Source organism: Cornus florida, unplaced genomic scaffold, assembly GCF_030987335.1.
Source record: "Cornus florida cultivar Cherokee Brave unplaced genomic scaffold, ASM3098733v1 CherokeeBrave_3.0.0_Hap2_Chr04, whole genome shotgun sequence".
Taxonomy (NCBI): Eukaryota; Viridiplantae; Streptophyta; class Magnoliopsida; order Cornales; family Cornaceae; genus Cornus; species Cornus florida.
The window spans coordinates 3,253,594-3,272,951 of NW_026775574.1; the positions used below are offsets into that span (position 1 = coordinate 3,253,594).

A 19,358-nucleotide genomic window follows, 5' to 3' on the forward strand; every position below is an offset into this window, starting at 1 on the left:
CAAAACATTGAGTAGTTGAAGAGGATTATCCTTCAATAGATAGATTAAATGATATATTTTTTGTGAAAAAATTGATAGTCAAAGGAGTTTATGCAATATTCCATTTTTTTAATTAATAATTCCGAGAGGTTGATTAAATTAACAAACTAAACAATGAAATTCAGAATTACATGAAATCAAAAAGTGGAATAAAAACATACACTTGGCGCTTAATGCATAACATCAAACAGTATGTATATTACTAATTATTGATAAGCAACCACAAATATGTAATACACTGCTGCAAGTACAAGTTTCTACACACCCATATTTATATAACATATTATTCATTATTTTACATATCACTCATAAGAACTCCCCCTAACTTATTACAGCTAGTATTTGACATATCACTCAATATTTATTCGTGTACTCAGCAACACCAATCCATGACACTTTGTGGCTATTTTTGGAGATGATAAGTTTCAATATCTTTGGTCATATTAACACAAATGTCCATCACTGTAGCTGGATCAGGTACATCATCTTTCAGCTTCTCATATTCCAGAGTCCATGCCACAAGGTTACTTTCACCCTTAGCATCAACATGAAGAATAAAAATGAAGCTCTTGTACGGCTCAGTGAGGTCTCCTTTAATTACCTTGAAAGTCACTGATTTCTTTTCTTCATCTACAACTTCGATTATCTCCTTGGTAATCTTTACTTTTCCATCTATATATGATGTCACATTATAAAATGAGTGATAGATCGAAGAAATTTTGCATGATGATGAGTAAGAAGAAAGGAAAAAAGATAAAAATGTATTTAGATAAACTCCTCGTGGCAAACAGACGATAAACTCTACTAATAAAATCGTGTCACTTTCTCGTTGTATGTAAAAGTAAGTTAATTATGTAATGCGTTACATCATCAGATACGAGACTCAACAGTAATGTAACACTTATATGATACATTTACATTAAAGATGAAACTGTGGGTTCCACCCACCTGACTTACAAACTATAAATAAAATAAAAAGAATTAGGTGCACACGATTTGGGGGCCAGTGTGTACGCGGTGCACTGAGTGATTGGTTAGTTTTTTGGAAATCTAAATAAACAGAATATAATTGGGCATTTTGCCTTTGGGAATATACACGAACTCGTGGCGCAAACAAGGGAGATATGACTTTGGGATGGAAAGTACAACTAACCAAGGGGAGAGATCGGTTTCGCGGGTTTAAGAAGGTACTCTTTACTACTATTCTATTTAGTATTTGGAAATAGCTCTCTCTTCCCGTAGGAGTCTCTCTGTTTTCATCAGGGTTTTTGTTTCGATTTCTCGTTGTTCGTTCTTTTCCTGCTTCGGTTTCTTTGGGTGTGCCTTACGTGGTGTTTCTATGGGATGGGTTATTTCCTATGGTGGTCGTCTCCGACTGTCTGTCGTGCTCTCCGGGTTTCTAGGTTGGCTGTTTTGATCGCTGCCTGGGTTTCAGTCGTTTCTTCCCTGGCTTTCCCGTTTGATCCCGGTAATTGGTCGTTTTTTCTGGCTTTGATGTTGGGTCTTTGTTTGCTTGTTTGGGTGGGATTTTTGTTTGTGATCACGGTTTCTGGGGTCGCGGTGGATCTTCATGCGGCTTATCTGTTCGTACGTTTTCTATTTACGCCGCGTCTTTTCTGGTCTTGTGGTACGTTCTTCTCTTTGTCCGACGTGCCGGTGTTTATCTCACGTTTCTGGGTTTTGCAGGTTGCATGTGATTTTCAAGCAGTTTGGCTGCTCCTTTCTGTTGTTCCGGCTGCCATTGCCTCTGGGTCCTGGATCATTGTTGCCGAATTTTATTATGAGACTGGGAATCCTTTAGAGCATCGGTTTCCTGGTGCTCTCCCTTATCTGTGGTCTTTTGCTGTGCTCGCCGTGGCTCTCCTGTTGGAATTATATATATATATATTTAAATTATAAAATTCATTATGGTCCTATGTATTACGTTTCCTAAATTAGGATTGCAATGTGATTATTGATACTTGATGGATTGGGTTGTACTTTTCAATTTGGTGGTCTAATTGGGAGTATGGTTTTATACCGTTAGATTGTGGTTTTCCGACTTATTTGATGTGATTTAATTCTAACCATTGATATTTAAATTTCCATGATAGGAAGGGAGACTTAGATATGCTTGTTTGTAGAAAAGCCGTCTCCCCCTGTTGTTGTTATATATAGGTGGTTTTCCGACTTATTTGGTGTGATTTAATTCTAACCATTGATATTTAAATTTCCATGATAGGAAGGGAGACTTAGATATGCTTGTTTGTAGAAAAGCCGTCTCCCCCTATTGTTGTTATAAATAGGGGTTTTAAAACCCTTATTTAGTCCTATCGTATCGACAACTTTCAGAAGGGGGTAAAGTGTTCTATTTTTCAAATCTATCAAAGGGCGATAAAGAATTCTCAAAAAGGTATCTCAAGTTTAATTTTCTAATCAGGTATGAGATCAAACCCTCTCTTTAATTGATGATCAATTTTGATTTCTACTTGTTGTTTGTTAAGTAAACCTAACAATTGGTATCAGAACAAGGTTAGGATTTGTAGAAATCAAAATAATAAAGATTAATTTATGATGTAACATACTTAAATCGATGTATTTGAAATCATTAATTTTGTGTGTCTCGATTTTGTGGGTATTTAATCATCTGGATGTTTGTACTTGCGTACTGATACGTAATTGATTCATATAATCAGTAAGTAAGTTTCTGTTTGATATTTAATGCACGCCGACCGAGAGAAGATTTGATTGTTTTAAATATCAACAAGCTTTAAGCAATTTGGTAACTAGGAATGCAACAGTACGAGTTTTGTATTGTTGTACACGTCGAACGAGACAGAAACCAAGATTAATGAATTTGTTGTATATGTGTGTATATATCAATTTGTTTTAATAGTTTTACATGCACGCAATTTGGTAGCCAGGAATGCAAATTGTTGTACACGCCGAACGAGATGGAAACCAAAATTAATGAATTTGTTGTATATGTGTGTATATATCAGCTTGTTTTAATTAGTTTTACATGCACACCTTACGAGTGTTGGCATGAATTAATTTTTTTGTTAAAGTTTAAGTAATCAATTTGTTATGATTTTATACTGTCTGTTTTTAATAAATTGATTATTGTCATGATTTTAAGGAATTAATTTGTTATGTGATTTAGAATTTGTTTCCTTTAATCAGTATGCACGCTGAACAAGAAATAAAATCAATGAATTTGATTGTAAAAATTATACTGTGTATAGTATATAGAGAGGGATATATGTTTAAATATTTAATTAATTCTTTAAATTATTTTATATATGTGAGGTAGTAATTTCATGTATTATTTATTAAATTGCTCACTGACTAATCTCATATAATGGTGATGAATTTACATGACCTCATGAGTGTGCTATTCTTGATTAAATGGAATTTATAAAGATAAGGTCTTTCATTGAGGTTTATGAGGACCGGTAAAGTGATCGTTTTAAAAAATAATAATCAAAGTGAGTGATGCCTGCTTAAAAATGACACGCTCATGGAGGTTATTATTTTTAAATTTTAAGGCATTGGTCTTATTGAGGTCTCACAGTGCACTTACCTACATGAGGGTATTTGTTCTGGCAAAAGGTGATCAATGTCTTAGTGTGGGATAAGTGAGTAGAATATTTGAGAGTGCTTGGATTCTAACTAAATAACCCTCTTGCCAAAAGGTAGTGGAAGTGTTTAGTAACAATTCAAGTATAATCAAATAGGTCTATGTGTGATTTGATCGCAAGTTTGGGATAAAATAAAATCTAAAATTATGCCAAAAGGTGTTTTTTAGATGACATTTTATATGTTCCTGCAGGGTGGACAGTTTTGCATATAGTAAAACACCCTGATAAATTCGGCTTAAACAAGCACGAATTAAAGAAATAATCCCTAAAGCTGTAATATATTATTTTATATGTTCATTTTTATGTTATTTGATATAACATGTATTACAGTTATGGACGCTTCCGCTATTCAAAGACAACTTACAGGGATTGAATCATTGAATGGTTCGAAATATACTACTTGGAGGACAATTGTTGATATTATGTTGGGTTTCTTGGACTATGAGTTTGTACTTTATGAGGAGAAACCCGCTGTAATCACTGAAGAGTCTTCTGAAGCAGTAAAGTTGTTGCATGCTAAGTCGACTAAGGCTAATACTATGGCCATCAGGTTGATTCGTGCTTCTATTGGTGAAACTATTCGTGGTGGTATTCCTGTATTTGATACTGCCAAGGCGCTTCTTGATTTACTTAAGAAGCAATTCATGGGTACCAAGAAGCAACTTCAGTATTATTATTTGACACAACTTATGTCAACCAGTTATGATGGCAGTGGTTCAGTGAGGGAGCATATCTATAAGATATGCAAGCTGGTTAATGGTCTCAGAGAGCAGGGAATCATATTTGATGATGAGTTATTGGTCCACATGGTGATTTATTCTCTGCCTAGATCTTTTGATACTTTCAGGGTAAATTATAATTCACAAGAGACAAAATGGGACATTAATCAGCAATTGGCATTTTGTGTGACCGAGGAAGAGGGGCTCAAGGGTGCTAAATTTGAGTCGGCTCATCTTGCCATAAGCAGTAAAAGTAGGAATAACTTTAAGTTGAAAGGAGGCAAGAAAGGGAATCAGACAATTCAGAAACATGGAAAGCAGGACAACAAAGGAAAAGGCATTGAGCATGCAAATGCGAATGATGAATGTGGTTCTGTAAGAAGAAAGGACATTAAAGGAAAGACTGCTATAGCTACAAAAATTGGTTAAAGAAAAACAAAGTAGGTATGGGAATTGCTATGGTAATATTTGAATCCAACTTAGTAAATGTGCCTAATCATACATAGTGGATTGATACGGGTGCATCTGTTCATATCTCTTGTTCGTCACAGGGACTTCGAAGCCAGAGAAAACCCAGGGCTGAGGAGAAATTGGTGTTGGGTAATGCTGATGCAGTTTATGTTGCAACTGTTGGGACGATTTCGCTAGTGTTACACACTGGTTTTTCCTTAGAACTATAGGATGTTTTTTATGTTCCTACTATTAGGCGTAATTTACTTTCAGTTTCAAGACTTAATGCTTTGGGTTTTCGGTTTTCTTTTGGTGTTGGATCAGTTACTATTCATTATGGTAATAATATAGTTGGACATGGTTGTTTAATTGATGGTTTATATCAGTTATTGTTGGATGATTCTCATATACCTGCTTCTTATTTTTTTGTGGATTCGATACCTTCCGGATCAAAACGTGCTTTTATTAGAGAGGATTCATCTATGTTGTGGCATAGGAGATTGGGGCATGTCTCTCGAAAGAGACTTGAACGCTTGGTCAAGGATGAGATTATAAGACCACTAAATTTTTCAGATTTTGATTTATGTGTTGACTGTGTCAAGGGGAAGATGCAGAAGAAATGTAATTTTGAGGCTAGTCGGTCATCTAGTATTTTAGGCCTTATTCACACAGATATTTGTGGTCCGTTTCCTACCGCTTCTCGAGGAGGACAAATGTATTTTATTACCTTTATGGATGATTTTTAAAGGTATGCTTATTTGTACCTAATACACCAAAAGTCCGATGCACTTAACATGTTTAAGATCTATCAAACTGAAGTTGAAAAACAGTTAGGCAAAAAGATTAAAATTGTAAGATTGGACTGAGGTGGTGAGTATTATGGGAGAATGAACCAGGAGGGTGTGAATTATGGTCCTTTCGTCACGTACTTCAAAGAGCAAGGTATAGTGCCACAGTATACCACACCTGGTTCTCCTAAATAAAATGGAGTTTCAGAGAGGAGAAATCGCACCTATCAAGATGCTGTTCGCAGTATGATGAGCCATTCTTCACTACCTGAGAATTTTTAGGGAGAAGCTCTTAAAACGGCAGTTTATATTCTTAATAGGGTGCCATGTAAAACAGCTCCTGAAATACCTTACAAGCTTTGGACAGGTCGTAGACCTAGTCTTCGGCATTTGCATGTGTGGGGATGTCTTGCAGAGGCAAAGTTGTACAATCCTGATATTAAGAAGCTTGATCCTCGCACTGTTACTTGTCATTTCATTGGGTATCCTGAGAGATCATTTGGTTACAGATTTTACTGTCCCTCTAGACCTATGGAGATTGTTGAGACCAGTCATGCAAAATTTATTGAGAATGACGAATCCAGTGGGAGTTTGGATCATCATACTTTCTCTTTTACAGAGGAGCAATCTTCTGTGTCTATTCTATTTACTACAGATTTAATTCCAACTTCAGTGATTCCATTCAAAGCTCCCAATCCCACCCCTTTAGTTATTCCTCATATGCAGCCTCTTACTTCACCTTTTAATCTACTTTCTGAGCCTGATCAACTTAGAAGATCTTCTAGAACTCGAAGATCTGTTATACCTGATGACTTTGAGGTGTATGTTAGTGAGGTTGACATTGGTGAGCATGAGGATCCAACTTCATTTAATGAAGCCATGGAGAGTCATGAATATTCTAGTTGGATAGATGCTATGAAAGATGAAATGCACTCTATGGATGTAAATGGGGTGTGGGAGCTTGCTGATTTACCTACAGATCGCAATGCGGTGGAGTGCAAATGGGTTTTTAAGACCAAGAGGGATTCACTTGGAAATGTTGATAGATATAAAGCTAGATTGGTGGCTAAAGGTTTTAAGCAAAAGCCAGGTGTTGATTTCTCTGAGGCTTTCTCTCCAGTTTCATCAAAGAATTCTTTGAGAGTCATTTTTGCTATTGTTGCACATTATGATCTTGAGTTGCATCAGATGGATGTGAAGACAGCATTCCTTAATGGAGACCTTGAGGAAGAGATATACATGTGTCAACCTGAAGGTTTTGTGGTTAAGGGACATGAACATCAAGTGTGTAAGTTAAAGAAATCAATTTATGGGCTTAAACAAGCTTCACGACAGTGGTACTTGAAATTTGATAAAGTGATTACTAGCTATGGGTTTAAGGAGAATGTTGGAGACAAATGCATATATCTCAAAGTCAGTGGGAGTCGTTTTATTATTCTTGTTTTATATATTGATGATATCTTACTAACTAGCAATGACATTCATGCGATACATGATACGAAGAATTTTTTATCAAGTCATTTTGATATGAAGGATATGGGCAATGCTGAGTTTGTCTTGGGTATTAGGATCCATATAGATCGCACTTCAGGCACACTTGGTTTATCTCAAAAGGCATATATTAATAAAATTTTAAAAACTTTTGGGATGGAAATTGTGCACCTGGTGAGGTTCCAGTTGTAAAAGGGGATATTTTTTCAGAAGAACAATGTCCTAAGAATGAGATTGAGAGAAGTAAAATTGATGTCACCGCATATGCGTCTGCAGTTGGAAGTCTGATGTATGCTATGACATGCATTAGACCAGATATTAGTTATGTGGTTGGGATGCTTAGAAGATTTCAACAAAATCCAGGTATTGCTCATTGGAGGGCGGTAAAGAAAGTTTTGAGGTATCTTCAGAGAACAAAAGAGTTTGTCTTGGTGTACAGGAAATCAGATTGTTTGGAGATAGTTGGTTATTCTGATTCAGACTATGTAGGTTGTTCGAGTAGTAGAAAATCCACTTCTGGATATATTTTTATGTTGGCTCAGGGAGCTGTATTATGGAAAAGCTACAAGCAATCTATTATCGCAGATTCAACTATGTATGCAGAGTTGATCAGTTGTTATGAAGCGACCAAACGTGCTATGTGGTTGAAACAGTTTATTGCAGATTTAAAGGTTGTAGACTCCATACACAAGCCTTTGATAATTTTCTGTGATAATGAAGCTATCATAAAATATGTGAAAAATGAAAAATTGACCAAACGTAATATGCACATAGATGTGAAGTACCTTTACGTGTGCGAGAAGGTTAAACAAGGTATTATTGAAGTTCCCCATATAGATACAGCAAGGATGATTGCAGATCCTTTCACTAAAGGTCTTCAGCCAAAAATATTTAAAGAGCACGTGATTCGGATGGGTATTCAAGAGTCATTGTGTTATGATGTCTGATTTCTCTATTACATCATGTCACATTGCAGTTGTTTTTCTTTCAGTTTATTTACACCTTATGGTGACAGTTGTTTGCATGAAAATAAAGTTATGATGCATCATCATCATTATTATTATTACATTGTTGTATATGATATGTGCACGTATTGTTCTTGTTGCCTGAGAGTGGTATTGCACTCATGAAGTTGTTTGGGCTAGATGTGAAATTGGCACCACATTGGTAAATCCAAACATAACTACTAAAGTTTGCCTGTGGGAGTGTTGACGCTCTATGAGGATAGCTTGGGCTAGATATGAGATTGGCTCCATATCGGTAAACCCTCACACTGAATAGAAGGTTGGCGGTTTGCTGTAATATGTTCAGGTGACATACTGCGATGGTATGAAGCAGGACGGGCAGTGAGGTGTGTTTTTAGACCACATGCAGTTTGCATATCTTATGAAATACAGTAAAACCACTATATTTGCTTAAATCCTAGATGGAATCAGTTTTGAGACCATGGAACTGTTTAGACTAATATATTAATTGTCTACGCATTCATGATCCACTATTGAGGAAATTTATAGAGGAGAGTGTTCTAAAGTTTCAATCCATCAATTTCGATAATTGTGTTTTCTAAATAAAAAATGAGTGGCCACTCGACTTTTTATAAAGTGTGTTGAAATCCATAGTGTCATTTTATAAAACTTAGAGTGCATGGACCAAGTGGGAGATTGTTGAAATTTTATATATATATTTAAATTATAAAATTATTTTATGGTCCTATGTACTACGTTTTTTAAATTATGATTGCAATGTGATTATTGATAGTTGATGGATTGGGTTGTACTTTCCAATTTGGTGGTCTAATTGGGGGTATGGTTTTATACCGTTGGATTGTGGTTTTCCAACTTATTTGGTGTGTTTTAATTCTAACCATTGATATCTAAGTTTCTATGATAGGAAGGGAGACTTAGATATGCTTGTTTGTAGAAAAGCCGTCCCCCCTGTTGTTGTTATATATAGATTCAGTCCTATCGTATCGACAACTTTCAGAAGGGGGTAAAGCGCTCTATTTTTTAGATCTATCAAAGGGCGATAAAGAATTCTCAAAAAGGTATCTCAAGTTTAATTTTCTAATCAGGTATGAGATCAAACCCTCTCTTTAATTGATGATCAATTTTGATTTCTACTTGTTGTTTGTTAATTAAACCTAAAATCTCCCTGTTCATGTGTCGCCGGCGAGGTGTTCTCAGTCGCTCAAGTTTTCCCCGGGTTGGGCCCCTGGTTTTGCTTCTCTTGCTGCAGTTTTATTGCCCCTTTGGCCACACTTTGTGTTTCCCATTCTGGCGAGGTCTCCGTCCGGTGATGGGTTTGCCGGTGTTGGGTTTGCCGGTTGTGGTGCCGGAGTTAAGCCACGTCAATCCCAACGGGTTCCGACCTCTGTTTGTGCTTTCGTGTGGCTATTGCTGGGACACATCTTGTTTGTGCTTTCGTGTGGCCTTGTTTCTGTGCTTTGCATGGGACACGTCTTGTTTTGTACACAGGGTGTTATGCTTGTTTTGTTTTGTTTGGTCCCAACTGTGGGCTTTTGTTGGGTCCATGTGCTTGGTTTGTTTTTGGGTTGCTTTGTAGGCTTCTGTTTACCATTGATAAAAAAAAAAAAAAAAAAAAAAAATTTAGTGTTTGAGAAGGGGCTTTTTTTTTTTAATCCGCTAAGTAATGTTTGAAAGAGGGTGACTGTAGTAAAGATAAATATTTTTATTTCGGAATTTTCTCTTATTGATTGTAATTTCTCAAGTACTTAAGAACAACATTATACATTATGATTTTATTAGTGGAGTTTATCGTCGGTTTGCCATATGGTTTTTACCCTCTTTTTCACTTATATTTTTTGGTTTTGTTTTATATTTCCTGCATGGGGGGGGGGGGGGGGGGATTTATATAGAGGATTTTTTTTTTTATTTTTAATTTCAATGGGGGTAATTTCAAAATCTTATGAGTATAAATGCAAAAAATTACAAATTTAGAAGTATAAAATACAATAATAAAAAATTTCAGTGGGGGCAGATGCCTCACTAAGCCCACTGTAAATCCGTGCCTATGTATAATTTATACTTCTAACGTTATATTTTCTCAGCCCAAAGATTTGGGACTAAGAGAAACACCCATAATGCATACAACATATTACATTGCGCTGCAATGCAGTAACACTATTAAATAGATAATTTAACATAGTTACATATGTAGTTGTAAAGACAGAACGTGACTCGCTTTGATCCTGATTCATAAGTAATTGTTGTTGGTAAAATATATGCTTCAAATGATATTTAAGATATAATTAACCATGTGCTAAAATAATTAATTAAATATTCAACTAGATATTTAATTAAATATGCAAATTAAAGCAATAAAATAATAATAATAAATAAAGAACCTGAACTGAAGCTAATATTGGATACTATATCCTTAAAATAGATTTGCCCCGCTATGGTGCTAACGGACTCAGTGACGTCTATCTCCCAAGATACAACGGTCTAAATCCATTAGTAGCAGCACTACAAACTCGTGAATACGACGAACCTCTTCCGTGTAATACTCTCTCTAACGAAAAAAAAGAGAGCATATATACTATATAAATGCTGAATTGGGTGCAATCTGAACCAAATGGTTCGGACCAATATTAATATGGCTCGATGAAATTGGATTAGGGTCTAAGTGGCTCGGACCACTTAACCTATGGTTTGAACCCACTTGGGTTGGGTTCAAGTCTAAAGAGGGAGATAGAAGAAAATGAAAATGAACGATTTACAAATGATCCGAAGGGGGTATTTATGGGCCAGAAGGTGCTTTTTCGGGTGGATGCAACCCTTTGGAAAAAAACTAAAAAGTAGTTTTTAAGTAAGGCGCCTTTTCGGATTGGGTGTGTCTCTTCATCATTGGACACAACCATTTATATGTGTCTCTTCACACTGGACACATCTAATCCAATTGGTTGCAATGGTTCACATGGTGTCTATCACCAATAGACACATCCACTCCAATAGGTTCAATAGTTCACATGAATAGTTATGTCTGTTGGTTTTGAGTTGCATCTTTTCATCCCATAATCAACTAATAAATCGCACCTGTTCATTCCAAGGCATCTATTGATGACTAATCAAACAATTTTCATTCACAATTTCTAACAATACCCTACATGAATGGAAATTGGTTGCTCAAATGCAAAAGATGATCATGCAGACATTAGAAAGAGTATAGTCGGAAAGTTATTGCATCAGGATAGGTAGTTTTTGGCTTTGAACCTTCCCTAGTATATTGTTATCCAATTTACTGGCTAACCAGTGAACGCGATGTCTTGAACTGTTTAGCCATTTGTGTAAACCAAGACAATAACAAACACATAGTAGTTTTCCTCACAAAGTTGGTTCTCATTGTTGTGTTCATTTTGGCCCTGAACAAGTCCTGGTATTCAATGAGTGCCCCAGAAAACTTAGCCTTTATAGTTCTTATAGAAGTGGCCCACTTCACACTCATATAGGTGACTTCTTATTAAGAGTATCATACCATACCCCATTTGAATTTTCAAGGTATAAGAGTCATTAAAAGCCTAGCTTATCCTAATCCTCGCTATAGGTAGCATTGTCTGATCATAGAATTGGGCAGAAGATTTATATCTTCCCAGTGCTTCTAGTGAGCCATTCAGAATTTCTGTTGTCCCTTTGAACCTAGATCTCGGGATCTCCAGTCAACTAGGTTGGGTTTCCATTAAGATGACTCGTTAGCTTTCAATTTTAAACCCCATTCTCCTCGATGATCTGTACAATTGCTCTCTAATACAACCCTCAATTTTATATGTGGCTACAAGGTTGTGTTTAAAAATATTACACTCTGTAGAGATTTCTTCAAGTGAGAGCAACTGTATACTTTGTGCCCTAAAATTGTTTATTGTTAGCAATATCATTTTCTTTAGTGGCACAGGTGTAGACTTACTTTGAAATGTCCTCTAGGTGAAGTCTATTGACTTTCCTATTTGATTTATTCAAAGTTTCTAACTTTGAGTTATATTAAGAACATACAACTATACCTTTAATATAAAAGACATATCCACTATTGGATTTGAAGTCCTTAATATCCCATATCCAGATTGTATTACTGTTACACCTCTAATTTAGTTAGATACGTCGATCTAAGCAATATTGGACTTAGGGTGTATCTCAACTACCCCATTTATTATTTTTCAGTGATCCGATCCTAGATTGAAAATGTGCAATTAAACACAGTTATTAAGATGCCTTGCAATCTCAACTAATGATATACTTTAACTAGTATTTATATTTGAGATTTTTATCTACAAAAGTTAGCTAGGCTTTTGTTATCATAACTAGTATTATCTCAATTTCACTCTATTGAGAATATACTATGTTATCAGATGTTAAATCTTTCATATCAAATATATCATTAGTATATCATTAATTTTTTAAGGCATATAATGACTTATGCATTACATTTATGTCATTATCTCGGTAGTAGCTTTAATCCACTCAAGGATTTATAAGCTTGCACACTTGACTTTTCAACTGGAATAAAATAATTAAGCTTTTTAGTTAGAAATAGAACTCTTCTAGTTGTTCCATAATATTTTTCTCATAGGAAACAACATGCATTATTGTTATAATACTATAAATGATTTTTAGTTCTATCCTAAAACTATTAGGCTTTGGAACCCCCCCCCCCCCCCCACATTTATAAGTATTTCTCTTAAGATGAGGTGATTTGTAACAAATTTCATCAATACATAATATCTCCCTACAACTTTGGGATAATCCTGAAATTTTATTTCTGATGTATTTATTATGATTTTCCAACTCTGGAAGTACCATATATTAAATACTTCACCTGATCTACTTTTTCAAGGTTCTATATCCGCTTCTCAACAAGTATGTATAACAGTCTCTAGTGCATATGTACTCACTTTATCACTTTATCTCTAGCTTATTATTATAATAATTCACTGATATTATTGTGAATTAATGTTAGAGATATTAATTAGATTGTGTTCTAATTAATATTTGCCTCTACTAGGTTATGATGAGCACTCACTTCTCTACTATTACCACTAGCTTGAAGTTAATTTTACTCAGTTATCAATTCTAGTAGCTCATAGCTTTAGTACACACTTATCTAAGTAGTCTACCTTGGTAGTAGAGTAATTTGTTTTGAAGAATATTCTTAAAAAACTACCACTTTATAAGTAGTATTATTCCCTCCTACATGAGCAAATATGATATATAGCTTAAATAGCTTATGACTAAAATGGCTACGTACTCATCACCCTCATGTTTTTTACTATCAAGTTAGAACTAGAACCAATTAACAAATTTTCCTCTTCCTTTTAGGTTCTGTGCACATCATTAATCATTTTAGTTTATAGCTAAGCTAACTAGTTTGCAACTCAGTAATATTTTAGCTTTTAACTAACTTTATTTAGCTTGTCTTAGTGTACTAGCTTAATGTATTCATAACATTTTCCATTGACCTTTTTAGAGTTATTGAAAATCTCTCTATTATTCAACCCATTCACAGCTATACATGTCTTAGACACTAATATAGATCTTTTCCTTTGACTATCGGAAGAATTGACGTAGCTGGACTAGTCAATTTTTGTTTGTTGTATTACATACACAAACTAGTCATGAACCAGTACAAATATAATATCACACATTAAATAAATTATATTGTAAAATTGAATTACTATGCATGCTAAGTAATTCAACTCTACAGTTCAATATTATAGTAAACATTTATAAAAATAATATTGAACTTGCATAACAATAAAGTTTAATATTATGTCACATGATTAATTATATCACATAATTAATCTAAAAAATAATTTAATAATAATATTCAGAAGAAGACTTTGCTTCCTTAAAGCTTTGTGACTCATTCTCTAATAAACATGCTAGAAAATCAGGACCAAAAGATTTAGACATTGTAACCCTCTTGCTACGTCTAAGCTCTTCCTTATTTTCATTTTATGATTTATGCATAAGAAAACGATATGCACTACTGTTATAAACATAACCTATCAAAAGTTTTAAGTAGCGATTCACTCCACCACATGGTATGATATTGTCTGCTTTGGGCTCGAGCCCGCATGGTTTTGTTTTTAGGTTTTATCACGAAAATGCTACATATCAATTAGAGATAACACCACCACATAAAATCACTTCACATTTCCCTTACCTAAGCGATGTGGGACTGTGCACTTGTAGCTTACCCAGTGTGGTAGCTTGTCAGTGCCTCTTGCACCTGTCCACGACACACTCACCTACAAGATCGCCACATTTTAGGTCCCACTTTAACTGTCTTAGAAGTAGGAACTGCAACCTTAGATAGACACCCCCATACTTTTAAGAATTTATAGGAAGGTTTTCAACCTTTCCATAATTCATATAGTGACACATTTGTTTACTTTTGAGGTATTATATTAAGAATATAATTTGCGGAAAGCAAAATTTTTCCCCACAAATTCTGAGTTAAACTAAAACTTATCAATATAGCATTCATCATTTCTTAATACCTTGATCTTTTTGCCAAATTAATTCTCAACCTTTTTTTTAATAATGTTTAACCATCTCTAAGGTTTCATCTTTGCTTCGTAGCAAATCTACATAACAGTATCTTGTGCAATCATTGATAAAAGTAACGAAGTACCTTTTTCCACCTCTAGTCGGCACATGTTTAAAGTAATGTAATATATTTCATAATATCATATTACAAAATTAAAATAATTCAACCAATGTAGAATTATATAAATAATTCAATAATCTATTTATATAACATGCTTCAATTTTACATAATATTGAACACATCAATATTTAGCATATTATCATATAATAATATTTTATTATCTCTCAATTATTAATATAATCTCTACTTGTTTATATATTAAATAGAAGCATATAATAAAATCTATACAAGGCGTAAATATGTCTTAAGATTATTGGTAAAATATATGCTTCAAATGATATTTAAGATATAATTAACCATATGCTAATATGTCATAAGATATTTATAATATGTTAAAATAATTAATTAAATATTCAACTAAATATTTGATTAAGCATGCAAATTAAAGCAATAAAATAATAATAATAAATAAAAAACCTGAACCGAGGCTAGTATTGGATACTATATCCTTAAGACAGATTCGACCAGCTATGATACTAACGGACTCAGTGGCGTCTATCTCCCTGGATATAACGGCCTACATCCACTAGTAGCAGCACTACAAACTCGTGGATACGACGAACCTCCTCCGTTTAATACTCTCTCTGACTAAAAAAAAAAAATCTATATATACTATATAAATGCAGAATTGGGTGCAATCCGAACCAAATGGTTCGGACTAATCTTAACATGGCTCGATAAAATTTGATTAGGGTCCAAGTGGCTTGGACCACTTAACCTATGGTTTGAACCCACTTGGGTTGGGTCAAGTCTAAAGAAGGAGATAGAAGAAAATGAAAATGAACGATTTGCAAATGATTCGAATGGGGTATTTATAGGCAACAAGGTGCCTTTTCGGGTGGTTGCAACCCTTTAGAAAAAACTAAAAAGTTGTTTTTATAGAATGTGTCTTTTTGGATTGGGTGTGTCTCTTCGTCATTGGACACAACCATTTATATGTGTCTCTTCACACTGGACACATCCACTCCAATTAGTTGCAATGGTTCACATGGTGTCTGTTTACCAATAGACACATACACTCCAATAGGTTGCAATGGTTCACATGAATAATTATGTTTGTTAGTTTTGAGTTGCATCTTTTCATCCTTTAACTAATCAATAATCGCACCTGTTCAGTCCAAGACATCTATCGATGACTAATCAAACAATTTTCATTCACAATTTCTAACAATTGTGTGAATTACTAATATGCATATATTCTAACTCGTATAAGCCAGAGGCCAGTGAAATGGAGATCCGAAACAAAACTGAAGAAGTGAGATAATTAAGTTTGACATATATAATATATATATATATATATATATATATATTTTCGGTAAGCATGTTTACGTGTGTATTTGTGTTGTGTATATATAATATATAGAAATGGTGTTGCCCTTACCATGGACATATTTCCAGCTGATGACGGAGCCTACAGTTCCCCAATCACCTTCATGCAGATCAACAGCCTTAATTTTACCAGGGCAGATGTTGGATATGCGGTGTGGATTTTTGAACATTTCATGAAACGCATCACCATCGGACTTGATCTCTGTTTGGCTTACCAGCTTACCGATAAGAGCCATCGACTCTTTGCAATTATTCTAAGAACTAACCAAGTGTTTACAGAGCAGAAATGGAGGCAATGGAGGCAAGATGTGGGAGAACGTACTTTGGCCCTTTGGCCTTTATATAGTAGATTCTGGTCGATCAATTTTTTAATGTGACACATTGTAGTGCGCACCTTAAGATATACTCATGCGCGCTTATTTTTACTGTTCCTGCTCAAATGACACTATTCAATCATTTCTTTAGTATTATGTATATTCTACAGTCATCACCTGATTAATTAATTAATTAATTACTTAAGAAGAATAAGAGTACAACTTAATTTCAATGTGTATTAGTGTCAATAACAGTAATGATTTCTTACTCATCATGAACTAAGAAAATTCTTCTACACTTTATGTAGTGATCATTAGATTAAATTTAATAGTCGAACTTCAAACCCACTTATATACATTCCTTTTAATATAAAACCAGTATAGCTATTTATAACTTTTAAATTTAAAATTTACCAATACCACTAATTACAACAATAAAATCACATACATACTTTCCTTTTAATATAAAGTCAGAAATAATTTCAATAATAAAAGGTAAGTATCAAAAAAATAAAAATACAAATCGCTTTTTCCTTTATGTCTTTGTTGTTACCATGGTAAATTTTAGAATGGCAGTCTAAAAACTGTTATGGGATTGGTAACAGAGAGAACTTTTTTTTCTTTTTACATGCCGCAATTTTGAATACTGAAATTTAAAATATCTTCTATTTGATTTGTTAAATTATATTTTCAAATAAATATTAATAAAGCTGATTTCTAATAAGTGTATCAATTAATTAGCTGAATCTCTATCTCTACCTTTAGTAAGTTGTTGAAAAACATAAGAAACAATAGCAAATAATAATCCTTAATAATTAATTGCCCATTTGCATGACAAAAAAACAAAATGAGATAATTTTTTTAAAAAATGACCAACACAATAAAATCAAAACGTTTATCATATGTATGACAAGAAACCCCACGTTAAAGCTACTTTCTACTTTTAGCAAATAATTATCCTTATCCTTTACATCTAAAGCCACATTTTCCTTTTGACTTTTAGTTAAATCTAAAGCCACTATGTTTATTATCAGGATAGCAAAGTATATCTGCAGTGACACAAATGGGATTTTGAAAGGAATTTGTATGGAGCACAATCAACCACGGGTAGACTAGCTTAGGGTCCAGTGGCTTCGTGGCTAGCACTATTGTAAACAAAAGGAAGGGACATTATGATGTATCTGTGAACGTGTAACATGCATGTCTAGTTCAATGATGGAATAGTGAAATAAATTCATTTTATATTTGGGAGCACCGAATTGATATTTGGATTTGAAATTGGAAGAAGTTTGATTCAAAACTTATGCTAAATTTTTTCTAATTCTAAATTTAAAACTCGAATTCGGTGCCGCCAAACATAGCATCAGATGAATCATGTCATCTTACATTTTGGGAACACTAAATCAGCTATTTAGATTTGAAATTGAAAAAAAATTAGTTAAATTTCTTAACTAGATTTACTCCAATTCCAATCTCAAACGTCGGTGTTCAAACGGAACTTAAACATATTGATAAAGTAGGTTGTTTGGATAGGATAATAGTAGTCATTCCATTTCAAGGGTCATGGCAGCTCTATATAAGGGTCAATGGCAAGGTCATTTCTTCAAGTACCTCCTTTTTTTATAACTGCATAATTTGCTAAGTTTGTGTGTTTTTCTCGAAAAAAAAATTGCTATGGCTCTTCTTGGTAAGTTAGAGGCTGAAGTAGAGATCGATTAGTCTAATGTTGAGGAGATATTCCATATCTTTGGAGGTAAATCACACTCTATTTCAAACGCCTGTGCTGAAAGAATACCAAAAGTGCAGATGCATGAAGGTGATTGGGGGTTTGAAGGCTCCATCAGACACTGGACTTACGTTGTAGGTATGAGTAATTATACACTTGCCAAACATCAGACTGTGAGTGGGAATTGGATGTAGGGTTCACCGTTCCACCACTTCACACCCAACTCCTACTTACAGTTGGTTGTTGGGTATCGTTAAACTTACCTTTTTCCATGCAAGTATAAATGACAACTAGCACTTTAATTAATTTGTCCACTAGTCACTTTGATCTCTAGCTCGGATGGTTTTTAAATTCTGAATATGTGAAATCACCGACAAATCACATATACCGGTTCACTTCAACTTCTGTCTTCATCATTGTTGGTTTGATTTTCTTTTTGTGGCAATGTAGATGGGAAGGAGGAATACATGAAGGAGATACTGACAATAGATGAAGCAAACAAAACGTACACTGCATGTCTGTGAAGGCAGTGGAAGGACGTGTGATGGATCTGTACAAGAGCTATGTGGCCAGCTGGCATGTTACTGAGAAGGGGAAGACATCGATTGCGAAATTTACTATAGATTATGAGAAACTAAACGAAGATGTTCCAGTTCCACAGAAATACATGGACTTCCTAGTTGATGTGGCTAAAGATGTTCATGCTCACTTTCTCAAATCCTAAAACAGAGGTGTCTAATTAATTACTACGTACGTGGGTAATTAATGGTTGTGAAGTAGTTCTTCTATTATATATAAGAGCCGTTGTGATGCTAGATGTGTGTAATGTTTATGAAGTATTTCGTGTTTACAATAAGAGTGGTTGTGATATTGTGTGTGTAATAGTTATGATGTATGTATTTCTTTTATAATTAATAAAAGCTTAACAAAGCTTCTAGTGCGGCTACATTATTCAAATTTGTTTTTCAGGCCTTGCCTGTGCTTTGTCTCTTCACATGCTTGCTTGCACAAATCGTCTATATATAATAATTATATATATATAGTGCGGCTACATTATTCAAATTTGTTTTTCAGACCTTGCCTATGCTTCGTCTCTTCACATGCCTGCTTGCACAAACCGTCTATATATAATAATTATATATATATCAACCAAGTTTGTTTTGTGATTTTTTTTTTTTAGGTAAAAAGGTAAGCTTTGAATA

General features: G+C 34.3%; 1 protein-coding gene and 1 pseudogene across 1 annotated transcript; one reads left to right on the forward strand and one right to left on the reverse strand.

Annotated features, from left to right (window-relative positions):
- Positions 1–209: 209 nt before the first annotated feature.
- On the reverse strand, positions 210–16,468 carry LOC132302511 (kirola-like). The gene is made up of 2 exons (XM_059799395.1): positions 16,169–16,468; positions 210–711 (listed from the first exon to the last, which is right to left on the reverse strand). Exons 1-2 carry the CDS (start codon positions 16,350–16,352, stop codon positions 443–445), a joined length of 453 nt encoding a protein of 150 aa, XP_059655378.1. The 5' UTR covers positions 16,353–16,468; the 3' UTR covers positions 210–442.
- A 1,522-nt stretch (positions 16,469–17,990) lies between these two features.
- On the forward strand, positions 17,991–19,113 carry LOC132304621 (MLP-like protein 28; annotated as a pseudogene).
- The last annotated feature ends 245 nt before the right edge of the window (positions 19,114–19,358 follow it).

Coding starts and splice junctions, on each gene's coding strand:
- LOC132302511 (XM_059799395.1), bottom strand. CDS start 16,352: ATGGCTCTTATCGGTAAGCTGGTAAGCCAAACAGAGATCAAGTCCGAT. Junction 712..16,168: donor CAGCTGGAAATATGTCCATG/GTAAGGGCAACA, acceptor CATCATATATAG/ATGGAAAAGTAAAGATTACC.